The 25,880-nt window shown below is 38.4% G+C and overlaps 1 protein-coding gene across 1 annotated transcript in view; it reads left to right on the top strand.

Moving 5' to 3' along the window:
• The window catches only part of col6a3 (collagen, type VI, alpha 3), a 47,026-nt gene that overhangs the window by 7,309 nt on the left and 13,837 nt on the right, over positions 1-25,880 (top strand). The window contains 42 exon segments of the mRNA XM_055150312.1: positions 848-1,029; positions 1,031-1,219; positions 1,221-1,298; positions 1,300-1,453; positions 1,637-2,230; positions 2,419-3,018; positions 3,202-3,801; positions 4,773-5,366; positions 5,555-6,163; positions 6,462-7,070; positions 7,403-8,041; positions 8,783-9,373; positions 10,793-11,401; positions 12,495-12,829; positions 13,091-13,169; positions 13,535-13,680; positions 13,760-13,852; positions 14,430-14,483; positions 14,604-14,675; positions 14,750-14,776; positions 14,866-14,910; positions 14,997-15,050; positions 15,181-15,243; positions 15,855-15,920; positions 16,020-16,073; positions 16,156-16,191; positions 16,422-16,484; positions 16,667-16,729; positions 17,614-17,676; positions 17,923-17,985; positions 18,455-18,505; positions 19,451-19,486; positions 19,732-19,794; positions 20,523-20,585; positions 21,437-21,469; positions 21,559-21,595; positions 21,687-21,698; positions 22,070-22,560; positions 23,022-23,127; positions 24,016-24,717; positions 25,531-25,630; positions 25,715-25,773. Of these exon segments, the coding sequence (XP_055006287.1) occupies positions 848-1,029; positions 1,031-1,219; positions 1,221-1,298; positions 1,300-1,453; positions 1,637-2,230; positions 2,419-3,018; positions 3,202-3,801; positions 4,773-5,366; positions 5,555-6,163; positions 6,462-7,070; positions 7,403-8,041; positions 8,783-9,373; positions 10,793-11,401; positions 12,495-12,829; positions 13,091-13,169; positions 13,535-13,680; positions 13,760-13,852; positions 14,430-14,483; positions 14,604-14,675; positions 14,750-14,776; positions 14,866-14,910; positions 14,997-15,050; positions 15,181-15,243; positions 15,855-15,920; positions 16,020-16,073; positions 16,156-16,191; positions 16,422-16,484; positions 16,667-16,729; positions 17,614-17,676; positions 17,923-17,985; positions 18,455-18,505; positions 19,451-19,486; positions 19,732-19,794; positions 20,523-20,585; positions 21,437-21,469; positions 21,559-21,595; positions 21,687-21,698; positions 22,070-22,560; positions 23,022-23,127; positions 24,016-24,717; positions 25,531-25,630; positions 25,715-25,773 (9,177 nt within the window).

Genomic DNA, 25,880 nt, shown 5'->3' with positions numbered 1-25,880 from the left:
AAATATATCTAGCAATATACGGATAGTCGAGTCTGTTTTAATTGTCTTAATGTTCTGTTCTTAGTTGACAGTGCCAACAAGGATATAGTTTTCCTTCTGGATGATTCTGATGCAACAAGAAATGGCTTCCCTGCCATGCGTGATTTTGTGGAGAGAGTGGTGAAAACACTTAATATAGGTGAAAACACTGACCATGTGTCTGTGGTCCAGTACAGCAGAGATGCAGAGGTCAGTTTCTATCTGAACACACATGACACCAGAGATGATGTTTTGGGTGCAGTCAGAGGGCTGAGACACAGAGGAGGCAGACCCCTCAACACCGGGGCAGCCCTCCAATACGTCAGGGACAATGTCTTCACAAACTCTGCTGGCAGCAGGAGTCTGCAAGGTGTTCCACAGATGTTGATCCTTCTAAATGGCGGAAGGTCTTTTGATGATGCGGAAACACCGGCCGCTGCTCTCAGAGACAAGGGCATCATTGTGTTTGGCATTGGAGCAGGAAGGGCTGCCGGGGCAGAGATGAAAAAACATAGCATATGACCCCAGTTATGCTGTGTCTGTGTCTGATTTCTCTGACCTCCCCAATGTCCAAGAGCAGCTCTCTTCTGTAATGAGCACAACAGTAGTGCAGGTCACGACAATTACACCAAATGTAACCGGTAAGAGTGTGACGCAGTTTTGCTTTATTATTCTAAGATAATGTGATGCAAACTAATGTACCTTAGTCATTAGACAAATTAACAGAAAAGTAGCTTTTTGATTCCTGCATGTGTGGTCAGCCATGACATATCTAGGAAAAAAAAGATTCCAGGTATATAGTTGACATATCTCATTCTGTGTTCCCTAGTGGTGAGACAGCAAGCGGGAAGAGATGTTGTTTTCTTATTGGATGGATCTGATGGTACTAGAAATGAATTCCCAGCCATGCAAAACTTTGTCCAGAGAATGGTAGAGAGACTGAATGTGGATGAAAACAGAGATCGTGTGTCAGTGGTTCAGTACAGCAGAGATCCTGCTGTCCAGTTCTACCCTGAACACTTATTCAACAAAAGGAGAAGTCCTTGGCACAATCAGAGGTTTGAGGCACAAAGGTGGAAGACCCCTGAACACTGGTGCAGCACTTCAGTACTTGAAGGATAACATCTTCACGGCCTCTGCTGGAAGCAGGCGCCAAGAAGGAGTGCCACAAGTGTTGATATTGTTAAGCGGTGGCAGGTCTTAATGACAGTGTTGATGCACCGGCGTCTGCTCTCAAACAAATGGGTGTCTTGACATTTACAATTGGAACCAGAAACACAGACAGACCCGAGAGAAATGCAAAAGATTTCACATGAGCCGAGTAAGGCTGTCTCTGTGTCTGACTTCAATGACCTCCCCAATGTCCAGCAACAACTTGAGTCCTCTGTTGAGACTGTAATTGTTGAGGCAGCCCCTGAATCACCAACTGCACCTGGTACGTTAGACTCTGACTGACACCCCTTCTGAGTATAAAATATAATCTGTTTTCCAACCACTTAGTCTGGTTATATTCATAAAATGACTGTAATTTAATAGAGAGCATGTTGATTTAAAAATATATCTAGCAGATATACGGATAGTCGAGTCTGTTTTAATTGTCTTAATGTTCTGTTCTTAGTTGACAGTGCCAACAAGGATATAGTTTTCCTTCTGGATGATTCTGATGCAACAAGAAATGGCTTCCCTGCCATGCGTGATTTTGTGGAGAGAGTGGTGAAAACACTTAATATAGGTGAAAACACTGACCATGTGTCTGTGGTCCAGTACAGCAGAGATGCAGAGGTCAGTTTCTATCTGAACACACATGACACCAGAGATGATGTTTTGGGTGCAGTCAGAGGGCTGAGACACAGAGGAGGCAGACCCCTCAACACCGGGGCAGCCCTCCAATACGTCAGGGACAATGTCTTCACAAACTCTGCTGGCAGCAGGAGTCTGCAAGGTGTTCCACAGATGTTGATCCTTCTAAATGGCGGAAGGTCTTTTGATGATGCGGAAACACCGGCCGCTGCTCTCAGAGACAAGGGCATCATTGTGTTTGGCATTGGAGCAGGAAGGGCTGCCGGGGCAGAGATGAAAAACATAGCATATGACCCCAGTTATGCTGTGTCTGTGTCTGATTTCTCTGACCTCCCCAATGTCCAAGAGCAGCTCTCTTCTGTAATGAGCACAACAGTAGTGCAGGTCACGACAATTACACCAAATGTAACCGGTAAGAGTGTGACGCAGTTTTGCTTTATTATTCTAAGATAATGTGACGCAAACTAATGTACCTTAATCATTAGACAAATTAACAGAAAAGTAGCTTTTTGATTCCTGCATGTGTGGTCAGCCATGACATATCTAGGAAAAAAAAGATTCCAGGTATATAGTTGACATATCTCATTCTGTGTTCCCTAGTGGTGAGACAGCAAGCGGGAAGAGATGTTGTTTTCTTATTGGATGGATCTGATGGTACTAGAAATGAATTCCCAGCCATGCAAAACTTTGTCCAGAGAATGGTAGAGAGACTGAATGTGGATGAAAACAGAGATCGTGTGTCAGTGGTTCAGTACAGCAGAGATCCTGCTGTCCAGTTCTACCTTAACACTTATTCAACAAAAGGAGAAGTCCTTGGCACAATCAGAGGTTTGAGGCACAAAGGTGGAAGACCCCTGAACACTGGTGCAGCACTTCAGTACTTGAAGGATAACATCTTCACGGCCTCTGCTGGAAGCAGGCGCCAAGAAGGAGTGCCACAAGTGTTGATATTGTTAAGCGGTGGCAGGTCTTTTGACAGTGTTGATGCACCGGCGTCTGCTCTCAAACAAATGGGTGTCTTGACATTTACAATTGGAACCAGAAACACAGACCCAAGAGAAATGCAAAAGATTTCACATGAGCCGAGTAAGGCTGTCTCTGTGTCTGACTTCAATGACCTCCCCAATGTCCAGCAACAACTTGAGTCCTCTGTTGAGACTGTAATTGTTGAGGCAGCCCCTGAATCACCAACTGCACCTGGTACGTTAGACTCTGACTGACACCCCTTCTGAGTATAAAATATAATCTGTTTTCCAACCACTTAGTCTGGTTATATTCATAAAATGACTGTAATTTAATAGAGAGCATGTTGATTTAAAAATATATCTAGCAGATATACGGATAGTCGAGTCTGTTTTAATTGTCTTAATGTTCTGTTCTTAGTTGACAGTGCCAACAAGGATATAGTTTTCCTTCTGGATGATTCTGATGCAACAAGAAATGGCTTCCCTGCCATGCGTGATTTTGTGGAGAGAGTGGTGAAAACACTTAATATAGGTGAAAACACTGACCATGTGTCTGTGGTCCAGTACAGCAGAGATGCAGAGGTCAGTTTCTATCTGAACACACATGACACCAGAGATGATGTTTTGGGTGCAGTCAGAGGGCTGAGACACAGAGGAGGCAGACCCCTCAACACCGGGGCAGCCCTCCAATACGTCAGGGACAATGTCTTCACAAACTCTGCTGGCAGCAGGAGTCTGCAAGGTGTTCCACAGATGTTGATCCTTCTAAATGGCGGAAGGTCTTTTGATGATGCGGAAACACCGGCCGCTGCTCTCAGAGACAAGGGCATCATTGTGTTTGGCATTGGAGCAGGAAGGGCTGCCGGGGCAGAGATGAAAAACATAGCATATGACCCCAGTTATGCTGTGTCTGTGTCTGATTTCTCTGACCTCCCCAATGTCCAAGAGCAGCTCTCTTCTGTAATGAGCACAACAGTAGTGCAGGTCACGACAATTACACCAAATGTAACCGGTAAGAGTGTGACGCAGTTTTGCTTTATTATTCTAAGATAATGTGACGCAAACTAATGTACCTTAGTCATTAGACAAATTAACAGAAAAGTAGCTTTTTGATTCCTGCATGTGTGGTCAGCCATGACATATCTAGGAAAAAAAAGATTCCAGGTATATAGTTGACATATCTCATTCTGTGTTCCCTAGTGGTGAGACAGCAAGCGGGAAGAGATGTTGTTTTCTTATTGGATGGATCTGATGGTACTAGAAATGAATTCCCAGCCATGCAAAACTTTGTCCAGAGAATGGTAGAGAGACTGAATGTGGATGAAAACAGAGATCGTGTGTCAGTGGTTCAGTACAGCAGAGATCCTGCTGTCCAGTTCTACCTTGAACACTTATTCAACAAAAGGAGAAGTCCTTGGCACAATCAGAGGTTTGAGGCACAAAGGTGGAAGACCCCTGAACACTGGTGCAGCACTTGAGTACTTGAAGGATAACATCTTCACGGCCTCTGCTGGAAGCAGGCGCCAAGAAGGAGTGCCACAAGTGTTGATATTGTTAAGCGGTGGCAGGTCTTTAATGACAGTGTTGATGCACCGGCGTCTGCTCTCAAACAAATGGGTGTCTTGACATTTACAATTGGAACCAGAAACACAGACCCGAGAGAAATGCAAAAGATTTCACATGAGCCGAGTAAGGCTGTCTCTGTGTCTGACTTCAATGACCTCTCCCAATGTCCAGCAACAACTTGAGTCCTCTGTTGAGACTGTAATTGTTGAGGCAGCCCCTGAATCACCAACTGCACCTGGTACGTTAGACTCTGACTGACACCCCTTCTGAGTATATAAAATATAATCTGTTTTCCAACCACTTAGTCTGGTTATATTCATAAAATGACTGTAATTTAATAGAGAGCATGTTGATTTAAAAATATATCTAGCAGATATACGGATAGTCGAGTCTGTTTTAATTGTCTTAATGTTCTGTTCTTAGTTGACAGTGCCAACAAGGATATAGTTTTCCTTCTGGATGATTCTGATGCAACAAGAAATGGCTTCCCTGCCATGCGTGATTTTGTGGAGAGAGTGGTGAAAACACTTAATATAGGTGAAAACACTGACCATGTGTCTGTGGTCCAGTACAGCAGAGATGCAGAGGTCAGTTTCTATCTGAACACACATGACACCAGAGATGATGTTTTGGGTGCAGTCAGAGGGCTGAGACACAGAGGAGGCAGACCCCTCAACACCGGGGCAGCCCTCCAATACGTCAGGGACAATGTCTTCACAAACTCTGCTGGCAGCAGGAGTCTGCAAGGTGTTCCACAGATGTTGATCCTTCTAAATGGCGGAAGGTCTTTTGATGATGCGGAAACACCGGCCGCTGCTCTCAGAGACAAGGGCATCATTGTGTTTGGCATTGGAGCAGGAAGGGCTGCCGGGGCAGAGATGAAAAACATAGCATATGACCCCAGTTATGCTGTGTCTGTGTCTGATTTCTCTGACCTCCCCAATGTCCAAGAGCAGCTCTCTTCTGTAATGAGCACAACAGTAGTGCAGGTCACGACAATTACACCAAATGTAACCGGTAAGAGTGTGACGCAGTTTTGCTTTATTATTCTAAGATAATGTGACGCAAACTAATGTAGCTTAGTCATTAGACAAATTAACAGAAAAGTAGCTTTTTGATTCCTGCATATGTGGTCAGCCATGACATATCTAGGAAAAAAAAGATTCCAGGTATATAGTTGACATATCTCATTCTGTGTTCCCTAGTGGTGAGACAGCAAGCGGGAAGAGATGTTGTTTTCTTGTTGGATGGATCTGATGATACTAGAAATGAATTCCCAGCCATGCAAAACTTTGTCCAGAGAATGGTAGAGAGACTGAATGTGGATGAAAACAGAGATCGTGTGTCAGTGGTTCAGTACAGCAGAGATCCTGCTGTCCAGTTCTACCTGAACACTTACTCAACAAAAGGAGAAGTCCTTGGCACAATCAGAGGTTTGAGGCACAAAGGTGGAAGACCCCTGAACACTGGTGCAGCACTTGAGTACTTGAAGGATAACATCTTCACGGCCTCTGCTGGAAGCAGGCGCCAAGAAGGAGTGCCACAAGTGTTGATATTGTTAAGCGGTGGCAGGTCTTTTGACAGTGTTGATGCACCGGCCTCTGCTCTCAAACAAATGGGTGTCTTGACATTTACAATTGGAACCAGAAACACAGACCCGAGAGAAATGCAAAAGATTTCACATGAGCCGAGTGCTTCTTTGACACTGAATAGATTCAGTGACCTCCCAAATGTCCTACAGCAACTTCAGTCCTCAGTTGAGACTGTGATAGTCAGAGGCCGAGACAGTTTCACTGATATTACCACTCATATTGGTATGTTTCCACTTACATATTGTTTTCTTTTCTTTTCATTTCTTTTTTTATTTTTTTATTTAATCGTCCTCTTTAAGCTTTTCATTTACACTTTTTTCACATACATAATTGCTAATAGGTAGTATTTGTCAATGATATTATCTGTGATGTATTTTTGATCAATCTTGTAATTCCACGTCAGAACACCTACTTTATTTAATTATTTGTTTTTGTTTTCAGTTCCTCTTTTCATCTTCCGTTCCTCTTCCATCACTTTCATTTTCTAACATATATATTTTTCATTTTTCTTTAATTTCAGCTGAAACACAAGGTCCGAAGAAGGATATTGTTTTTCTTCTTGATGGGTCTGATGGCGTTGGGCGGGAGTTCCCAATCCTCCAGGAGTTCATGAGAAGAGTTGTGGAATCCCTCAATGTTGGAGAGAACAAAATCCGTATTGGTGTTGTCCAGTATGCTGACTCTCCACAAGCCGATATGTATCTCAACTCCCATTCAACCAAAGAGGCTGTCCTTAACGCTATAAGTGGGTTACGGAGACGTGGAGGAAGGCAACGCAATCTGGGTCAAGCTCTGGAGTTTCTCGACAGGGATATGATAACACCAGCCCGTGGAAGCAGGAGGCAAGAAGGTGTCCCGCAGTTTGTAATTGGAGTCTCCAGTGGTTCTTCTACAGATAACATTCAGCAGGCTGCAGCATCACTGAAACGCTCCAGAGTCCTTCCTTTCAGCATTGGAACCAGAGATGTTGACCCAAATGAACTTCGGATTCTGTCCTATGTACCCAACTTTGCGTACACTGTGGATGATCTTCCTGGCTTATACACAGTTCAAGAAACTCTTATCAACACTTTGACAGAGATGTCTGATGACGATATCGCAAGGCTGGCCCCAGTATTTCCTGAATATGGTATGACAACATTTTTACTCGGCAAGCAATGCCCCTTTAAAAAGTAAGGCTTGAAATGTAAATAATCTTTTCAAATTATTCATACAGTTCTGTCTGGCTATTTTTCAAAATTTTTATGAGACACTTAAGATTTGTGTACTCTAGGCATACAAAGATAGAAGAATGTGCACTAACTTGATGAATACTGGAAATAAATTAACTCTCTCAACCCTGGCCTATGCTAACCATAAAAGTGAAACATTATATTCTGAGTCACTATTTGGGTCTTTCAGATATTTATTGTTATTTAATTGTGATGCATGAGTATTTTGTTTTGTTTTTTTAATCTGCAGTAGCACCAGTCACACCAGCCCCATCCGGAGATGTCAAAAGAGATGTTGTTTTCCTCATTGATGGAACAACAGCAGTGCGCAGTGAGTTTCCTGCCATTCGAGAGATGATACGAAGAGTTGTGGATAAGCTAGATGTGGGACTTGATGCTGTTAGGATCTCTGTGGTACAATACAGTGAGAACCCAAGAGTTGAATTTCTCTTAAATGAACACTCTACCGCGCAAGAGGTCCGCAATGCTGTGCAGAGACTGAGGAGTCGAGGTGGCAATGTCCTCAACACCGGTCGGGCTCTTGAGTATGTTGGAAGAAACATCTACCAGAGATCAGCAGGAAGTCGAATTGAGGAGGGTGTTCCACAGTTTCTCATTTTGGTCACTGGAGGAAAGTCTTCTGATGATGTGTCATCTGCCGCTGATCAGTTAAAGAGGAACCAGATTGCGCCTCTTGCTGTTGGCTCCAAAAACGCTGATGCGGATGAGCTGAGAGAAATTTCTCTGAAACCAGAATTTGCCCATAAAGTCGACTCTTTCAATGAACTTCCAAGTGTTGAGAATAAACTGCTGGATTCAGTCAAAACTACATCCACCACTGATATTATCCAAGGTTATGTCCCTGGACCTCGACCTCCTGTGGATGTTGGTAAGAAATGTTTTCTCTTCTGTACTTTGTTACTTCACATTCACTAACTTTAATATGACTATGAATAATGACTACCATAGAATGCTTTCTTGTCACTAGTTTGTTGATTGAACTCTCTGGTGCATGTTGGACTGCAAGAGATAAAAACCTGATGTTTTATACATCAGCGTTTTATCACCATCTCACTCGTTACCGTCTTATTGGCTTCACAACTCAAAAAGTAGGACTGTCAGTATCTTGGAGACTTGTGCATAAGTGAGGGTAGGAATTAGGGGAAGATTGATAGACAAATTGGCACAGTGTCCCCGTCAGTGTGGTTGCTGTGTCAGTCTGTTGTGGTAAAAAAAAAAAAAGAGTTAAGCCAAGTGGCAGAACTCTTTATTTACTGGTCAATCTACATTCGTACTCACACTTATGGTCAAAAGGACAAGAATTCAGATACATGTGGCTCAATTGAGCTTCTTCTGCAGGACGACTGACTCTCACTTAGAGCTCAGTCACCTCAGAGGAACTCTAAGGAAATCTGCTGTTCCTCCATAGTGATAGGACACATTGACCCTGGACACGCTTGAGGCACTATGCCTTTCAGCTGTCATGTGAAACCCTGGCTCCCTATAATGCAGAGCAAGTGTCAAGGAGAGGGAAGTCTCTACTTAGACTGCTGCCCCTGAACCCAACACAAGCAGATGTATGTATGGAAGACATTTTTAATTATAAATATTTGTTGTGATCATATTGCAGAAATTGCCAATCTTGGAAGAAAGGACATAATCTTCCTTATTGATGGCTCTGACAATACTGGAGCCTCAGGCATTGCTCACATCCGCGATTTCATCCTCAACACTGTGCAGCAGTTGGATGTGCAGCCAGACCAAGTGCGTGTGGGAATAGTTCAGTATTCCGACAGAGTCAAAACTGAATTCTCTCTGAATTCCCACAACAACAAAGCAGCTGTTTTATCGGCCATTAAGAGGCTCAGGCAAATGGGTGGTCGCTCTTCAGACCTTGCAGATGCCATCAACTATGTCATACAAAATGAGCTTAAACCATCAGCTGGAGTTCGCCCAATCGAGGCTTCACAACATCTCGTGGTCCTGACTGGTGGACGATCATCCCAAGATGTGGCTATTTTTGGTCCACTGCTCAGGAGCGCTAGGGTGAATTGCATTGGTGTTGGTGCATCTGGTGCTGATAGAAGACAGCTACAACAAATCGCCACCAACCCAGAAGATGTTCTTCATGTGCCAACGTTCCCATCCCTGCCAGTACTCAAAGACACGCTCATCACCAGACTGAGAGGAACAATTGAAGAAATCCCAACTGTGATTGAAGGTACTAGATGAGTCAGTGCGTTTACATGCAGAGCAAACCTGGAACATGGCAATACACCCCCAAATAAGTAATTACAGCAAAAGTTCTCATGTTACAATTTTAAAGAACACATATTATGCTAAATTTACTTTTTTGAGCTTTTGACCATGTTATACTGTTGTTCCTTCATCATAAACATATGTAGTGTTGTATTTTTGCTTATTTCATTAATCCATTAATCCAAATGGATCTTCTCGGAACACTCAAAATGGTTTGCATTTTGCCTTTTTAGTTGTGTCACAGATAAAACTATTCCTCTGCTTCAGTTTTGCTACGCACTTCTTAAGCACATAAACCATCACTGGACTGATTCAACAGTCAAATTGTGTTCACAATGAACACCTCAGCATAGCAGTCATGTGGGATAAGGACTTGATTTGTTTACTTTGCCATTGTTCATTTTCATTGCTGACAGAAGAGGGATCTCCAACCTCTAAATATCTCACTGGAAACGGAGGTGACGTTTATAAAGTATATTTTCCAATGCAGCCATATTTTATGTTAGAAAATGTGAAACTCTCGCCCCGTAACGAAAAGCATGTTTAAAAGAGAATTAATCCAACAAGAATGCATAATATGTGTTGTTTAAATGTAACAGTGAACTAAACTAATCCTGGACTATATGTTGCCTTGCTTGTGTTGATAAATGTCTGTCCTACCATATCAAGAGTGAGTTGTATACATGCAGCAATAGTCCAACATCAAATCGCATTAACCTGGCGCGATTGAGAGAAATTCGAATGGCTGCCCTTCCAGACAAGGGAACAAAAGCAAAAATTTGAATTTCTGTGCCTGCATGTCAAAACACTGATTGTGAATAGGTAGGCTGGAATGTCTGTATGGAAGAGAAGTATGTAGTTTATAGCAGAATGTTTATCTTATTTGCAGTAGTTTTTAATGAAAGAGAAAGAAAGAGAGTACAGTGCAAAAATATTACATAAGGTGTAAAAAGAATATGAGCCAAAAAAACCATACTCATATTTGCTTTAAAATTCATTCAAATAATTTCAATCACTTAATAATTTCAATCAAGCATGTCATCACCCATTAATGATGACATGCTTGATTTAGCTGTGCAACCAGATAAGTAATTGTTGATGATGATGGATTTATTATTGTCATTTCAAATCGGGTATACATTAGTTTATTACTCTACTAGTCCTCAACCAATAACCCTGATAGTAATCTCCTGAAAGCTCTCATCTGCAAATTAGTTGGATTTTTTTCACCCTTAGATGGGAGATGTGAAACCTGTTCCTTTCCCCTCACCTAGAAAAATAATGATTTAAAATCCAAATAGTGTAATGCAGCTTGTAAGATTACATAGTAAGTTTGTGTTTTGTTAAAATATCTAAAATGTTATTTTCTTTTTTTCTTTAGTTGGGGGTGACGCAAAAAAGGCAGACATTGTATTTTTGGTAGATGGCTCCATAAACTTGGGCAAGGACAACTTCCGCGAGGTCATGAACTTTGTGACCAATCTAATCGACCTATTCTACAACGAGAAAGATGAACTGAGATTTGCCCTTGCACATTACGCCACAGATGTCACTGATGTCTTCTTCCTAAATACATACAACAACAAGGACGATATTATTAGTGCTATTGGGAGGGCTGAGTATAAAGGAGGACGTAGAATCAACACTGGTGCAGCAATCAAGCATGTTCAAGATAAGCATTTCATCAAAGGAAAGGGTAGCAGGAGAGATGAAGGCATTCCTCAAATCCTTATGCTTATTACTGGTGGTCGATCAGCTGATGATAGCAAAGCTGCAGCTCTTGCACTGAAGAATACCAAAACCAGGATCTTTACGGTTGGAGTTGGAGACAATTTAGATGAGTTGGAAACCCTAGCTAGTGAGCCATCCACTGTAGCCAGAGCAAGGACCTATCAGGAGCTGTCTGAGCTGAATGAGCAGATCCTGGAAGCGCTTGCAGATGAAGTGAAGGGGAAGCCTGTCTGTGTTCTGACTGAAACCACTGCCAAACGTAAGTAACAGTGTTGTTGTTTTCACCACCTCACCCACTTTTACTTCTGGATTAACTATGCTGTATAAAGAAGATTGATTTGTAGAATATAATGCTAATTGTTCATGTGCACCAAGATGTCAGCAATGCTATTATGTGGATGCCATGCAAAATTACACAAGAGGAAAAAGGGCCACGAACAAGTGGTGCCTGAACTTCTTGAACAGGATGAATAGGTTGAGTTCACTGCTTTCTAATTTATGGTGTCATAATTTAGACAGATTCATGGTAGTTTCTTTTTTTTTAATATATATATCACAGTTAAAAATCAACAATTTTTCATCATTTACAATATCATTATTTGCTTGAGATTGGGTCCACACACTATATTGATTTTATGGCTTTAAGTCCTGACAACTGACAACAATGACTCCAGTGATTCAAATTTGCCACTACATCTGGGCTCAATAAAAATAAAACAAAACAAAAATCAATTTATAGTTTATTTTCCTGACAGAGAAACTGAACTTTGTGCCAATTTTTTGTTCATGTGGATACACCCAGTACTTACAAAGATATTAACCATTAACAAAGTCAAACCATCTACATTTCCATAAAAACTACAGTATTTTTACAATACTATTACAATTGCAATACAAGCCTATGTATCACAAGAACCCAGCTTGTTAATTAATGTTAATGTTAAGTACCAAACTCAATAATACTTCTCATTTACTCTTTGCTCTTAAAAAAGCCTTCTAGTAATGGATCTTGCTTACAGAATTAAGCCTTTAATTACAGCATATTGAAATGCACAATACTCAATGGTTTTAGAATCAGTAATGGTCATAGATGGAAGTTGTCTTACATTTACTAGTATTACAACATCTTAAATTGTATTCATGGATTTCAGCTTCCTGCGCAACTTTTCAAATTTTTCCATTTTTAAGTTAAATTATTATAAAAATACGATTCATAAATAGTATGTTTTAAATTGTCAGTCATTATGGTAACAGACCTAATTTTTAATCATTCTGAAACCCATGGATAGAAACACTAGTATCCTATAATTGTAAATATATAATTATTTATGGCACCTGTTGTTTTTTTCCAGCTTGCAACATTGAAGTCCTGCTGGGTTTTGATGTGAATGCCCAGAACATCTTCAGTGCTCAGACTAACCTCCAGAACAAGATGGGGGCCATTTTACAGAGGATTTCTAAAATAGCATCGATCAGTTGCTCTTCAGGGCAGGTTCCTACTATTCATCTTGGAATGTTGGCCATGGGCTCCTCTGGTGACGCTGTACAGTTGGATTTCACTGATAATGCAAATGAGCTGTTTGAGGGATTCAGAGGACTACGCACACGAGGGCCATTTGTTCTCAATGGACAAACTATTTCAGCCTATAACACAAGGTTCAAAAGCAGACAGAACGATGTTGTGAAGGTAAGTACATGCCAAGTAATACTATGTTGATAATCTCACATTATTGTCTCCCCTGACTTCCGATGAAAACAGCAAATAATGCTTTTTTGAACCAAAATCACGTTGCAATAAAAAATAAAAAATAATTAAAATATCTATCTTGATTTTAACCAATTACAGATGTTTTTATTGCCTAAAAATGTCCTGTTAAGTGATCTCACTAGTTCTGAGTTTAAAAGTTTTAAAACTAGTGATTGACATATATTAATTGTGGTTTTGCAGGTTGTCATTCATCTGACTGATGGCTTGGATGGATCATTCAATGAAATAAAAGGAAGAGTTGATGAACTGCAGGAGTCAGGTAAAAAATAAGTTTATCCTCTTAAAAGTGCTCTATGTAACATTTCTCTACAGGGCCTGCCACTACTTGTCTCCATGTTATCCACAGTATCACCTATAAAGATATCTCTTCTTCTGTAATCTATTCAATTACAGGTGTATTTATTGTTCAATATATCTAAAAATACACACATTCTTACTGATGAGGGGGATTGCCTCTCCACAGATCTGACTTGTAGCTTGGCCTTGTAGTGTCACCTGCTTCCACGAAGATTGACAAGTGAATTTTAAACTAAAACAATTAAATACAGACAATGAGTGAACAAATTGAAAGTCTATAAGGCCTGTCTATATAAAATAAATGAATATATATTTTTTGTTTTCTAGGAGTAAACAGCTTCATCCTGGTTGGACTTGAACGAGTGCCTAAGTTTGAGGAGGCTTTGCAGCTTGAATTTGGCAGAGGTTTCAGATACACCAGACCTCTGCGCGTTAATCTCATGGACTTGGACTATGAGCTGTTGGAAGAACTTGTAAATATTAAAGAACATTTTCACCTAATACTATCTATACTATGTTTTTTAAATTGTTTTTGTATATATTTGCCAACAGGACAGCATCGCAGAGAGGGAGTGCTGTGGTGTCCCATGCAAATGTACAGGAACCAGAGGAGACAGAGGAGCAGTTGGATTTGGTGGACAAAAGGTATCAGCTATAACATTGCTGTATCTATATTGCTAATATTTTTATTTTTTTTTACCACTAATTAACAAAAGGTTACTTAGCTATGACAGGCAATAATAAAAAAATCAATACCTGGACACTAATCAATACTATAACTAGTAGCAAAATTTCATATTCTTCATTTGAACAAGTATTGATAGTAAAAAAGGATACCAGAAGATTTATAAGAGCCCATCGTAATATTAATGAAAGTACAATCATTTGTGTTGAAAAATACTCACTAGATAAGCATATTTTTGTAATTATGGTATTGAAATCAGTATTGAGTATTAGCCTTTGTACCGAAACTGAGTTTGAAATTTTAGCCTTCTTGCACAAAAATGGTCTCATTAGCAACAACAGACAGGCCTCTTCTTTGACTATGTTTAAATCCTCAAAATGCTTCTGAAAGGTTTTTATTCTGCTCTCTTTTCTGTTAATGTTCTTTTTTATGAAGATTATTTATTCTGTAAAGTACTTTGAATTACTTTGTGTACAAATTATGCTATATAAATAAACTGCCTTGCCTTGCCTTGCCTAATGCAATATTTGTTTTTAGGGAGATCCAGGTCTTCCAGGAAGTCAAGGACATCCCGGAGATGAGGGTGGACCTGTAAGTTTTAATTATCGACTTCATACGTCAACCTGAAATTATTTTAAGACATGTACATATTAGTACTTTTTGCAACCATATAATTTTAACATTATATTCATCTGTTTATTTATATTTTAGGGAGACAGAGGTCCTCCTGGTGTGAATGGTACTCAGGGTTTCCAGGGATGTCCCGGACCAAGAGGCTCCAAGGTGAACTTTTGTACATAAACTTTTGTTGTTATTTGAAGAGTATAATAATATTGACCATTTATTTTTGTGTTTAGGGTGCACGAGGCTATTCAGGAGAAAAGGTAATGTATTGTCTAATATATTTTAAATTAAAATTGTATTTATATTTTTAAGTTTTCCATGCAATAACTTAACTACAACCATTTTACAGGGTGAAAATGGAGAACTTGGTCTTGATGGCATCAATGGAGAAGATGTGAGTTGTGCAACCCCTCTACATTGGTAATATATGTTTTTTTTTTTTTAATAACTGATCCATATTTTTGTATTATTTTATTTTAGGGAAAAAGTGGAGTTGCTGGAGCAGGTGGAGACAGAGGAACACCAGGCAGAAGAGTAAGTCACTGCATGGCTTTAATAATCTACTACTACGACTGCTATTAGTACTATTATTATTATTGCTAATAATACTTTTACTACTACTACTACTACTAGTCAGTAATTGTGTAAAATGTTTTGCTTGTAGGGACCCAAGGGGGCTAAAGGTCAAGCAGGAGATAGAGGAGAATTGGGAATCCGTGGAGACCCTGTGAGTATATTTTGTTTAATGTACATATGTGATTATGGCTACATTCGCACTTACACAACACACTGAAATTGAAATTATCAATAAACTGAAACTAGACTTGGTCTATCTCAAGACTAAACCAGGACAACAACAGGTCCAAACCAGGTTTACATCTGGACTAAACCAGAACTAGTCTGTAAGATTTACATAAGACTTTATTGATCCCAGGAAACTATTTTGTCACAACAGCTCAATAATAAAGTAATAAAATATTTTTTAAAACATCATTAAACAACACAATATGAATATATAAAATAAATATGCAAGATTTATGAGTTAAACATGTGTAAACGAAGCAAAACTCAACTCCAGGTTTGTTTGTGATCAGGAAACAACATTATAATATAGATCAGAAAATAGTGTAATATTGCTTGGCACAAATAAATGGAGTAGCAATGAGAACTGAGAAGGATCTGTAATGCTGGCTGTGGCTGAATGACAAAATATATAGAAATGCTTGAGAGAACTATGACTTTTTAGGCATTCCAACATCACTTCATTACAAACAAATTATTAACACAACAACAATAAGATACAGAGGAAATATGTGGCTGCTGTCTTCTTTCCAATAGGGTCAAAGTGGTAGAGATAGCAACGTCCGTGGACCCAAAGGAGAGCCTGGTGATCCTGGTCTGCCGGTAACTAATTTGATCAGTATACTGTCTTACTGACATATTATAATATTTGCATTTTTGGCAGATTGTATGTTTGGTTGAATGTGTTTTTGCCATTTACAGGGAGAACAAGGTGATGATGGAACTGCAGGCATACGTGGAGATGCTGGCAGAAGAGTAATGCTTGTATTAATATGAATTTTGAGTAGGTTGTTTGTGCTTCTGTTTTATATTAACCAGAATCTGTGTCAACCTATAGGGATCCAATGGCAGAAGAGGAGCACCTGGGCAACCTGTAAGTCATTTCCAGTCTCTTTTGTTGTAGTTGGTTATAGATAGATATTGCACTATTTTAGAATGTGGAAACATTGTCACAAACTCAAAATTTTAGTTTCAAAATAATTAGATTTTTTAAAATTTGAATTAATATTTTTCAAATGATCACTTTCCTCAGAAATTAATATCATCATGTGTGTTCATTAACTTGTACTCTCCCAAATAAATAAACAAATACATTTTTTTCAGGGAGCTATTGGAAAACCCGGTCCCAACGGTGAGCCCGGAGAGCCCGGTGTTGCAGGCTCTAGAGTAAGTTTTTCAAAAAGACTATTAAGAAAAATATTTTGCAGGTCATTCATTCTAAAAATACCAAGCCAAAACGTGTGTCATAGTGTTCATGGTGGGAGCTGTTCTTGGCTGTTAAGGGTCTATGACACATTGTTTTGACTGGATCAGACCTCTGCAAATGATTTTCTGATGACGTTTTAAAGGGTAAACCCGGACCCCCAGGAACAAAAGGACCTAAAGGAGAGGAAGGAAACCCCGGACCAAGAGTAAGTCAACACACACACAACACATATTCATTACAGAGGAGATTGAGAAATAGCTCTCCTACAGCTCTCCTGGTAACACTGTTTTGTGCTATGAAATATCTAAAAGGTAAATTCACTAATGTCTAGCCTGATCATTTCTTTTAGTGACAAGTCCCATTAACTCCTTTACAACAAAAACAGAATTATAACATATTCATTTCAGTTGTGCCCCCCATCTGTATATAATATTACTGGCCTATAAAATGCTGTGATGTTATCTGAAACCCAGCAATTAAAAATACACTGATTTGTTCTTGAAGTATTTAGACTATACAAATAGGATATATAGCAATCGTAGCAACCAATATCCTATATCTATATCTATATCTACATCTATATCTATCTATCTATCTATCTATATCTATCTATCTATCTATCTATCTATCTATATATATATATATATATATATATATATATATATATGTGTGTGTGTGTGTGTATATATGTATATATATATATATATATATATATATATATATATTATATATATATATATATATATATATATATATATATATATATATATATATGAAGAATTTAAAGAAAAACTAATAATTATTGTTATGGATAACAATCAATCAACTATTTTGATGTTGATATGTACAGCTAGGGCTGTATTTATGCTTATGTTTACACTGACACTTTAGTCACTTTAGTGACATTAGTCACTATGAAAGCTGACTAATCCAATCCTGACTAATCCTGATTTATCCTTGGTTTCATACTAAACCTCCAGTGAAATAAAAATAACATGCAGTTTAAGTAATATAATCTAGACTCATTTTGTAGGGTTAAAACTGTAGCAAAAATATAATACTGTAATAATCATCAATGTTTTTTGACAGGGACCTGGAGGAAGACCGGGCCCAGGTGGAGCAAAAGGCAGACCGGGAGCTCTTGGTCGCAAGGTGACCCATAATTGAACTTACAGTGATTTATATTGGATTCACTTCTTCCTGAATTAACTTTTGTTTTGTTTCTAAATATGTTTTAATTCCTGTATTCTCACATTACTGGACACACATCTGCAGCTCTCTATAAGAAAACATTGCTTACATTCTGCAGGCACATGAATTTAATCAAATACAAGACCAAAAGTTTTAAATTACTCCTGTTTTTTTTTTTCATTTTGTATTTTTGGTTATGTTTTATAGGGAGAGCCAGGAGATCCAGGAGTACAGGGTGACCAGGGTCCAGTGGGTCCAAGAGGAGAACCAGTGAGTTTAATATGATAATATTACATTAATTATTACTCTATAAATGCCACATAATTGTTAAAGTTAGAGTATAGTGAATTTGTCACAACATCTTTATTCACAGTGATGTGAAAGTAATATCTAAATAAACACCTGACAATGGGTTACCAGATACTTCAGTTAATTAATTAGTTAACAGCATCCCAGGTTTATTTGTAACTGCAACTGTATTACCGTATATAAACCAGTTGTGCTATGTGATCTTATTATTATTATTATTAGACCATACATAATCAAATTATATTGTAATTATCCATAAAAATTCAAAATATGCAAACAAAATTAAAGGCAACTGTTTTAGGTTCATGGCGGTAGACTTTGAATTATATCTACTGGTGCAGTTTTGCTTTGAAATGCCATGACTTTTAAATTTATGAGTGAAAAAAATGTAACAAATGAAATTGATCATGCAATTGTGTTTTGTTTCCAGGGTGAGGATGGCAGAGACGGGTTAGGAACTCCAGGACCACCAGGGAGAAAGGTAAGATAATTTATATATGGCACTTTTACTAAATCTCTATTGACAAATTGTTTACAATTTATTGTCTGACAATAGCAGTTTGAAATTAAAGGCGGTCTACCTAATTTTTACTATGTTTAAAAATGTGAAAAACAGAACAAATTCATGTGCAACAATTTGTAGAGCCCAAAGTTATTCCTCACTTATCTTATGCATTGTGATCATCCTAATTATATCCCGTGATGAGTTTATGAACAATTTTCACAACTTTCAGAGAGTTTATCATGTCAGTAAGGTTAGCAACAATTATCATTCACTTCCTAATTATCATACTATTTCACGCATTATTCTTACTTGCAGACAGAACATAGTGGTCTTATTTTGACATCAGCTGCTGGTTATACAAAATAGGCTATTTGCAAAACAGATTTAGCTCAAGTGCTCAACATGGGAAAAAACTGTGCATAGGACCTTTAAGTGTCATTTGTAAAATTTGCTTAGAGTTATATTAATTTTTTTTTAACACTGATTGTAAGCTTCTTCTGTAACCATGATTGCACGGAGGCAAATTGACAGAACTGTGGTTGTCAAATCTACAACTACAACCTCTACACATTATGTTATTCACACATTCATACAGTAAACTTGGACCTAGTGTCCGGCCAAAGCACAGAACAACACTAGAGTGGGTGACTAGAGTGGGATTTGAAATGCCAGCCTGATACAATATTTATCAGATTTCCCCTGTTGATGACAAATTAGCTGATAGTTGAATATGTATTTTGAATCAGTGAGAAATGTGGTGCCTTTTCTCAGTCTGATGTTGCACCATGATAGAGAAACTGATGTCTACAATACTTACAAATCATAGGCAATACCATATAGTTTCATCATTTCAAACTAAAAAGTCAGGCATAGATCCTTTTAATGATATAATTAAACCTGTTTGTATCCTCCTTTCAACAGGGAGATGAGGGATTCCCGGGATTACCAGGACCTAAAGTGAGTCACAACCAGATGTCTTTACAATGTGGCTTATCTGCGTTTTTGGAAACTCTCCAAAGACACAGACAAGCGTGCACCACAGTAGTAAAATGTCTGTCATGTAAAACAACTATTATTTATGTTTGTGCATATGCTATGAAGTTGAAATAAACAGATAGGGAATAGAAGATGTTAATGGAAACCAGACACTGTAGATAAGACTTAAGTGAAGGTAGAAACTAAAAACATGTGCTGTGTTGCAGGGACCAGCTGGTGATCCTGGATCCAAGGGTGGACCAGGAAAGCGAGGAAACAGAGGACAGAGGGTAAGAGATATGTCTGGTTGCTATAAATGCACTCACTGTAGCAGGTGGCTTTGCTGACTTCTTGTTATTCCATTAAAAATCCTATATTACAGAAAATTTTTGTGAGCTTTAAGTCATCAAAAAAATACCCGGAGTTGTTTTTTGTTTCATTCACACAGCTCACAATGCTCTGTTCCACCTTATGATGTCATGAAGTAGTAGTTTTACATGTTAACAGCTACCGTTTACCTTTAGTTCAGTGGAGATCAGCAGTTCCGGGGGTGAAATTATCCAAATGATTCTAGTGAAGATGTATTGAGTTTAAAAACACATTATTGCCTGAATTACCACATGACATCACATCGTGTTTGAGATAATAACTCAGCCTTAATATCTAGGTTTTTGTGTTTTGTGTTGACTGTAACAAAACTTTAATTTCCCTTGGGATCAATAAAATAACTCTATCTCTCTCTTTCATGTTTGAATGAAAGAAAAACACAACTCTGAATATGTTTTTGACGAGGAGACAACATCAAAAAATAGTGTAATGTGGGCCCTTTAAGTTAATGGACTCATTTTAGATCCCTTGTGGTTTACAATGAACAGATTGTAAAATTGTGATCTACATATGTTAAATATGTCTAACTTTGTTGTTTAACAGCAAGTTTCATAGTTTACATTATCACAAAGTGTAAAACAACAATATGTATGTTCTCTACTTCTGTTATGAAAATGTTGCTTTTTTTCAGGGCGTCTCTGGAGGCATGGGCTCTCCTGGTCAGGGAGGAGAGCCCGGATATCCTGGACCATATGTAAGCAACTTCATACACTTCATATGTTTGTAGTGAGCTTGCTGACATCATTCTACTTGGCAAACAGCATGAATAATGTAAAAAAAAAAGTCACTATTGTTTTTAACTTTAATCTTAAATTAACTCTAATCTTTAATCTAGATCATAAGCAAAAAATGCACTAAAGGACATTTGTAAACAAACATACAATTAACTACCACGGTACAAAAATGAAGAGTATAAATTGAACTTGGTGCTAAATTAGCCTCTAAAATAACTAGTGGCTTAATTTACACAATAATAGCTACACCTTAATTATACTTAGTAATGCATGAACAAAGACTTAATTCATAAGGAACAAAGTTTATTAAGAATGATTCAGGCGTAGTCACTTTTTAATGAATATCCCAAACGTCACTTTGGACCCTAACCTCTTAATTAAGAATTAAATTACTAAGCGTGAATCATTTTAATAAAAATGTTTCCACTATGAAATATGTCTTCATGCTTTATTAAGGCTTTAACTGGTTTAGTTTTTATTCATTATTATTGCTTATTAAATGTTGCCAAAGCTACCAAACAGTCTTTCTTATCCCTACAGTAAGGAGGACAGTTCTAAACTAGTAACCCAAACTCTCCTTGAATCACAGCTGTAGCACTGCATAGGTCAACTGGGTCTTTGGTCAGAAAGACACAAATTCTACAACAAAAAGATAGCTACAACATAACATATTTGATCAAGTGTGCCAATACTACGTGTGTGTTTGGCTTTTATATTAGAAATTGAGCAGACTTTCATAGTTTGGAAATAGCTCCATTGTAACTGACCCTTGGCTCGTGTGCTTACATCCCACTGTGCTTCATTTCCACAGGGCGAGAAAGGTCCTCGAGGTCCTGGGGTTGTGGTATGTGTTCATTATCTTTCATTTAAACAAAAAATCAAAACAGATATTCATGTCACTGAACTAAAATGTCAAATATTTTGTGTCTATAGCAATGTGACCTGGTTAAGAAGATCAGGGATAACTGTCGTATGTACAATTTATTCAAAATATCAAAGTTACATAAATAATTTCATACAATACTAAGCGTATTTTTTGTTTTGCTTTTTGTTTTTTTCAGCTTGCTGCTATGGTAAGTTTATTTCAAATTGATTATTACTTCTTATAGCAATAGTCTGGTAGTCCAGTGACAAGCTTTTTTTACTATCACCATAGTTATGCCGTATGCCCTTCATTATAATGGTACTGAGCAATATGAGTGAAATGTCTTGCTTCCAGCTGAAGTTGTTTCTGATCAGATAGTGGTAAAACAAAGCTCAAATTACAGGCTATTAGAGCTTCAGACAAAGCAGTGTCTACAGTTAACTTCTGTTGATGACATCAGGATCAAGGAAGACAAAGGCTCAGTTGTGGAATATTTCAACCCTTAACATATAGGGAAACCACCACAATAGTCAAATTAGAATAAAAAAGATACGATTTTGTATTCGTTTCTTTCTCTAGGCAAGGATGAGTGCCCTCTCTACCCCACCGAACTCGCTTTTGCCATGGACGTGTCTGGAAACGTGGGTCCGGCATTCAACAACATGCGTGAAACTGTTCTCAATTTGGTCCGTGACATCACCATCACCGAGAGCAACTGTCCTCGAGGCGCCCGTGTGGCTCTGGTCATGTACAACAATGAGGTTACCACGGAGATAAGATTCGCCGACAACTTGAAGAAACGTGCTCTGCTGAGTCATATCGAAGGACTGCAGACGAGGAGGACCGGAAAGGAGAGAAACCTGGCAACGGCGATGACTTTTGTGGCACATAATACCTTCAAGAGAGTGCGAAGTGGGTTCCTCATGAGAAAAGTGGCAGTGTTCTTTGTCGCTGGAGCAGTGTCGAATACTCAAGCCATCACCAGAGCAGCTCTCAAACTCCATGATGCTGGAATCGCCACTGTGCTGCTGGTGAACAGTGAGAATAGAGAGCTAACAAGAGCACTAACGGTAAGAAGACACAAACATGTGAAAAAGTATGGGTTTAAGTTGATAGTATTACCTTGCAAATGTTTAGGATATACAGGGTTAGTGCTTGTCCAAAAAATAAGGTCTTGTCCAAACCAAGCACTGATTATTAAGTTCAGTTTAAGTTTAGAGCAGGTGTTTGGAAGAGAATTGAAAACTCACTGTATCACTCACTCAATATTAATTTCCTGACCATAAACAATCCAGAAATAAAAAAATGGCTATTTAACAAAAAAATAGTTCTTCTTCCAAAGTTTGATCTGTACTCCAGACCACACTCCCTCTTACTGACAGAGGATAAACATTTTATAAAATGCACAGCCTTAGTTTGACTCATAGTTTATTCAATAGTTCACATTGTCTAGTTAAAATATAAATAAAAAGGGCATTCAACTGAGAACACAATAGGTGATAATGTAAATGTTGTTGTATTTGGTGTGTAGGTAAACGGCACAGATCTGGCCCAGGTGATCGTCCTCCCAGGAAACACAGGAAGTGCTCAGTACAAAAATGCCCTCCAGATGATCAAGAGCTGTCACGTCTGCTATGGTAAAGGGGACTATATTGATATGTAACATTACACATTTATTCTGGCAACTACTACTGAGGTAAATGTAGTGTAACACCTGTCAGTATCACCCTATCAGTACTAGCAGTAGTAATTGCAGTACCGATAGTGGTATTTGTTGTAGTAGAAGCAAAATATATAAAAATATAATCTGAGTTTGCCTTATCAGTACAACCAGTAGTAGTCTGAGTTGCAAAAGTAGTAGTAAGAATAGTTTTTGTAGTAACATGAGTTGTTGTCACAGTAGTAGGAGTAATATTAATACTAGTAGGTTTAGTAGCATTTGTAGTAGTAGTAGTAGTACTAGTAGTAGTAGTAATACATCTGCTATATTTAACCATTTTCTAGATATAAACAGTAGTACTTGCAGTAGTAATAGTTGTAGTAAGAATTCTAGTTGCAGTAGTAGTAGTAATAGTAGTAGAAGTTGTTGTCACAGTGGTAGGAGTTGTACTAGTAGGTTTAGTAGTAGTAGTTGTAGTAGTAGTAGTAGTAGTAGTAGTAGTAGTAGTAGTAGTAATGCTATATTTAACAATTTTCTAGATATAAACATAAACATAAAACAGTAATACTTGCACTAGTAACAGCTGTAGTAAGAATTCTAGTTGCGGAAGTAGTAATAGTAGTAGTAGTAGTAGTAGTAGTAGTAGTAGTAAACACTGTAGTGGTCGTCAAACATTTGTCATATATAACAATATTTATTCACTCAATCCCCATGGTGGTAAACTGTTTCTTTAGCCACAGCTGCTAAAAACTGCCTCCCAAGCTGCACCTACAATCACCTTGTCTTGCTCAAGGGCACAACAACAGTATACAATCTTCAGTGGTTCCGATCAAAATAAATTCAAATGTTTTTCTTCTTCCTTTAGATGCCTGTGCTCCTGACCGGATATGCACCTACTCCCCTCCTCAGTTGAACCGTGACAAGAGATCTGGCATTACCGATGCAGACATAGACATGAGTTTTGTGATTGACAGCTCCGAGTCCACTTTCCCTTACACTTTCACCGAAATCAAACGATACATCGCACACATCGTGGAGCAACTAGAAATCTCCTCAGACCCCATAAACTCCCTCCACCAAGCCCGAGTCTCAGTTGCCCAGCAAGCACCATATAAGTACCTCCAAAACCGCACTGGGTCGCCTATTCACATCGATATCGGCTTGACGGAGCACCAGTCATCACAGAGCGTGGTTAAATTCTTGACTGAAAAGACACCGCAGTTAGAAGGAGGTCGAGCACTAGCAGCCGCCATAGAATCAGCAGTAGAGGATATTTTTGAGAAAGCACCATCTCCACGGGACCGTAAAGTTTTGATGCTTTTTGTGACCGGAAACGTGGATAAAAACGAAGATCAGCTGGTGAGAATTGCCACAGAGGTGAAGTGTAGAGGGTATTTCCTGGTGATTTTCGGAGTCGGAGATGGAATAAGGGCCGGAGATGCCAGAGTCTTGTCCCGGATGGCGTCTGAACCATCAGAAGTGTTCTTTAAGAGGATAAACAGTCTATCAGAGTTTTACGACAAGCACATCCTGACATTTGGACAGCTCATGCCCAAATATGTCACCAGTAAGTCAGCTTTTAATAACTCTGTACATTACATTTCTTATGCATTTTCTGCCAGTCATTTAAAGTTAGAGTCAATTTTACCCACTTCTTTGTCGTCTTGTGGGTAATGTCTTTGTTATAACTACTGTAGAAATGATATGTTGCTGTTTTAGATCTGGGACTATTCGATCTGGTGGTACTCAGAAACACAAATATTTTTGTAGGTGGTAATTGGTGTGAAATGTTTGAGAACCACTGGTATAAACAAAAGTCCTATCTAATTACATGCATTTCAAATATCATGTAAACTTACTGGGATGGTAGTTTATAAGCTTAAAGTGTGGGTTGGCCATGTTAGAAGACTATGTACACAATGCATAATTTGTTTATAGAAAGTGGAACAATGAAATTTCACAAATTAATTAGTATTTTTTTGCCAGTATAGGGTTTGATTAGTATTTTTTCATATAAGTTAAGATAACAGAAATGTATTGATATTAATATGGAACATTATGGTAGCTCAGTGCATAATTAAGTACAGATATGGCCATATATCAAAGTCACAACTTCAAACTGCATCTATTAATAATCTAATTAATAACTAATAATCACTATGTATCAGTGAATCAGTGAACTTTTCCCCTCTGCATTAAGTGTTATGATGAGGTCTCTCTTGGGGGTACAATATGAGCCATCCATCACACAGTTAAGAAATTAGTTGGAAACTCCAGACCCAAAGTGGGACCCCAAGAGCTTGCGATCCATACAATAATAACTTTATTACCAACAGATGCATGACATAATAATAACACTGATGCTCTGATCTTGTTCCAGTTGAAAATGCCTTCTACATGTCTCCTGAAGTCTCCAAACACTGCAAGTGGTTCCAGAACGATCAGCCATTCAAAAACCCGTTCATAACATCACACCGCGGGTACGTGTTAACACTAGTTTATTGCACATATAGTCGCCTATATATACTATTTCATACCTAATAATATTTTTTATGTCTTTATAGGAAACATGAGAAACGCCATGAAAAGCAGCAGGAGGTCCATCATCATAAAACACACAAAGGTTGGTGAAGGGAAAACATAAGAGAACAAAAATTAATAACTAGACTTTTATGTTTACTGTTAACATTACGCAATGTTTGTAGTTAGTACTTTCTAGATCCATAATTG

Source organism: Boleophthalmus pectinirostris, unplaced genomic scaffold (genome assembly GCF_026225935.1).
Source record: "Boleophthalmus pectinirostris isolate CB_2022bp ecotype Guang Dong unplaced genomic scaffold, ASM2622593v1 HiC_scaffold_1, whole genome shotgun sequence".
NCBI classification, from domain to species: domain Eukaryota; kingdom Metazoa; phylum Chordata; class Actinopteri; order Gobiiformes; family Gobiidae; genus Boleophthalmus; species Boleophthalmus pectinirostris.
Note: the sequence above shows the minus strand (reverse complement) of the source record. Positions and strands in the feature narration are given on the sequence as shown.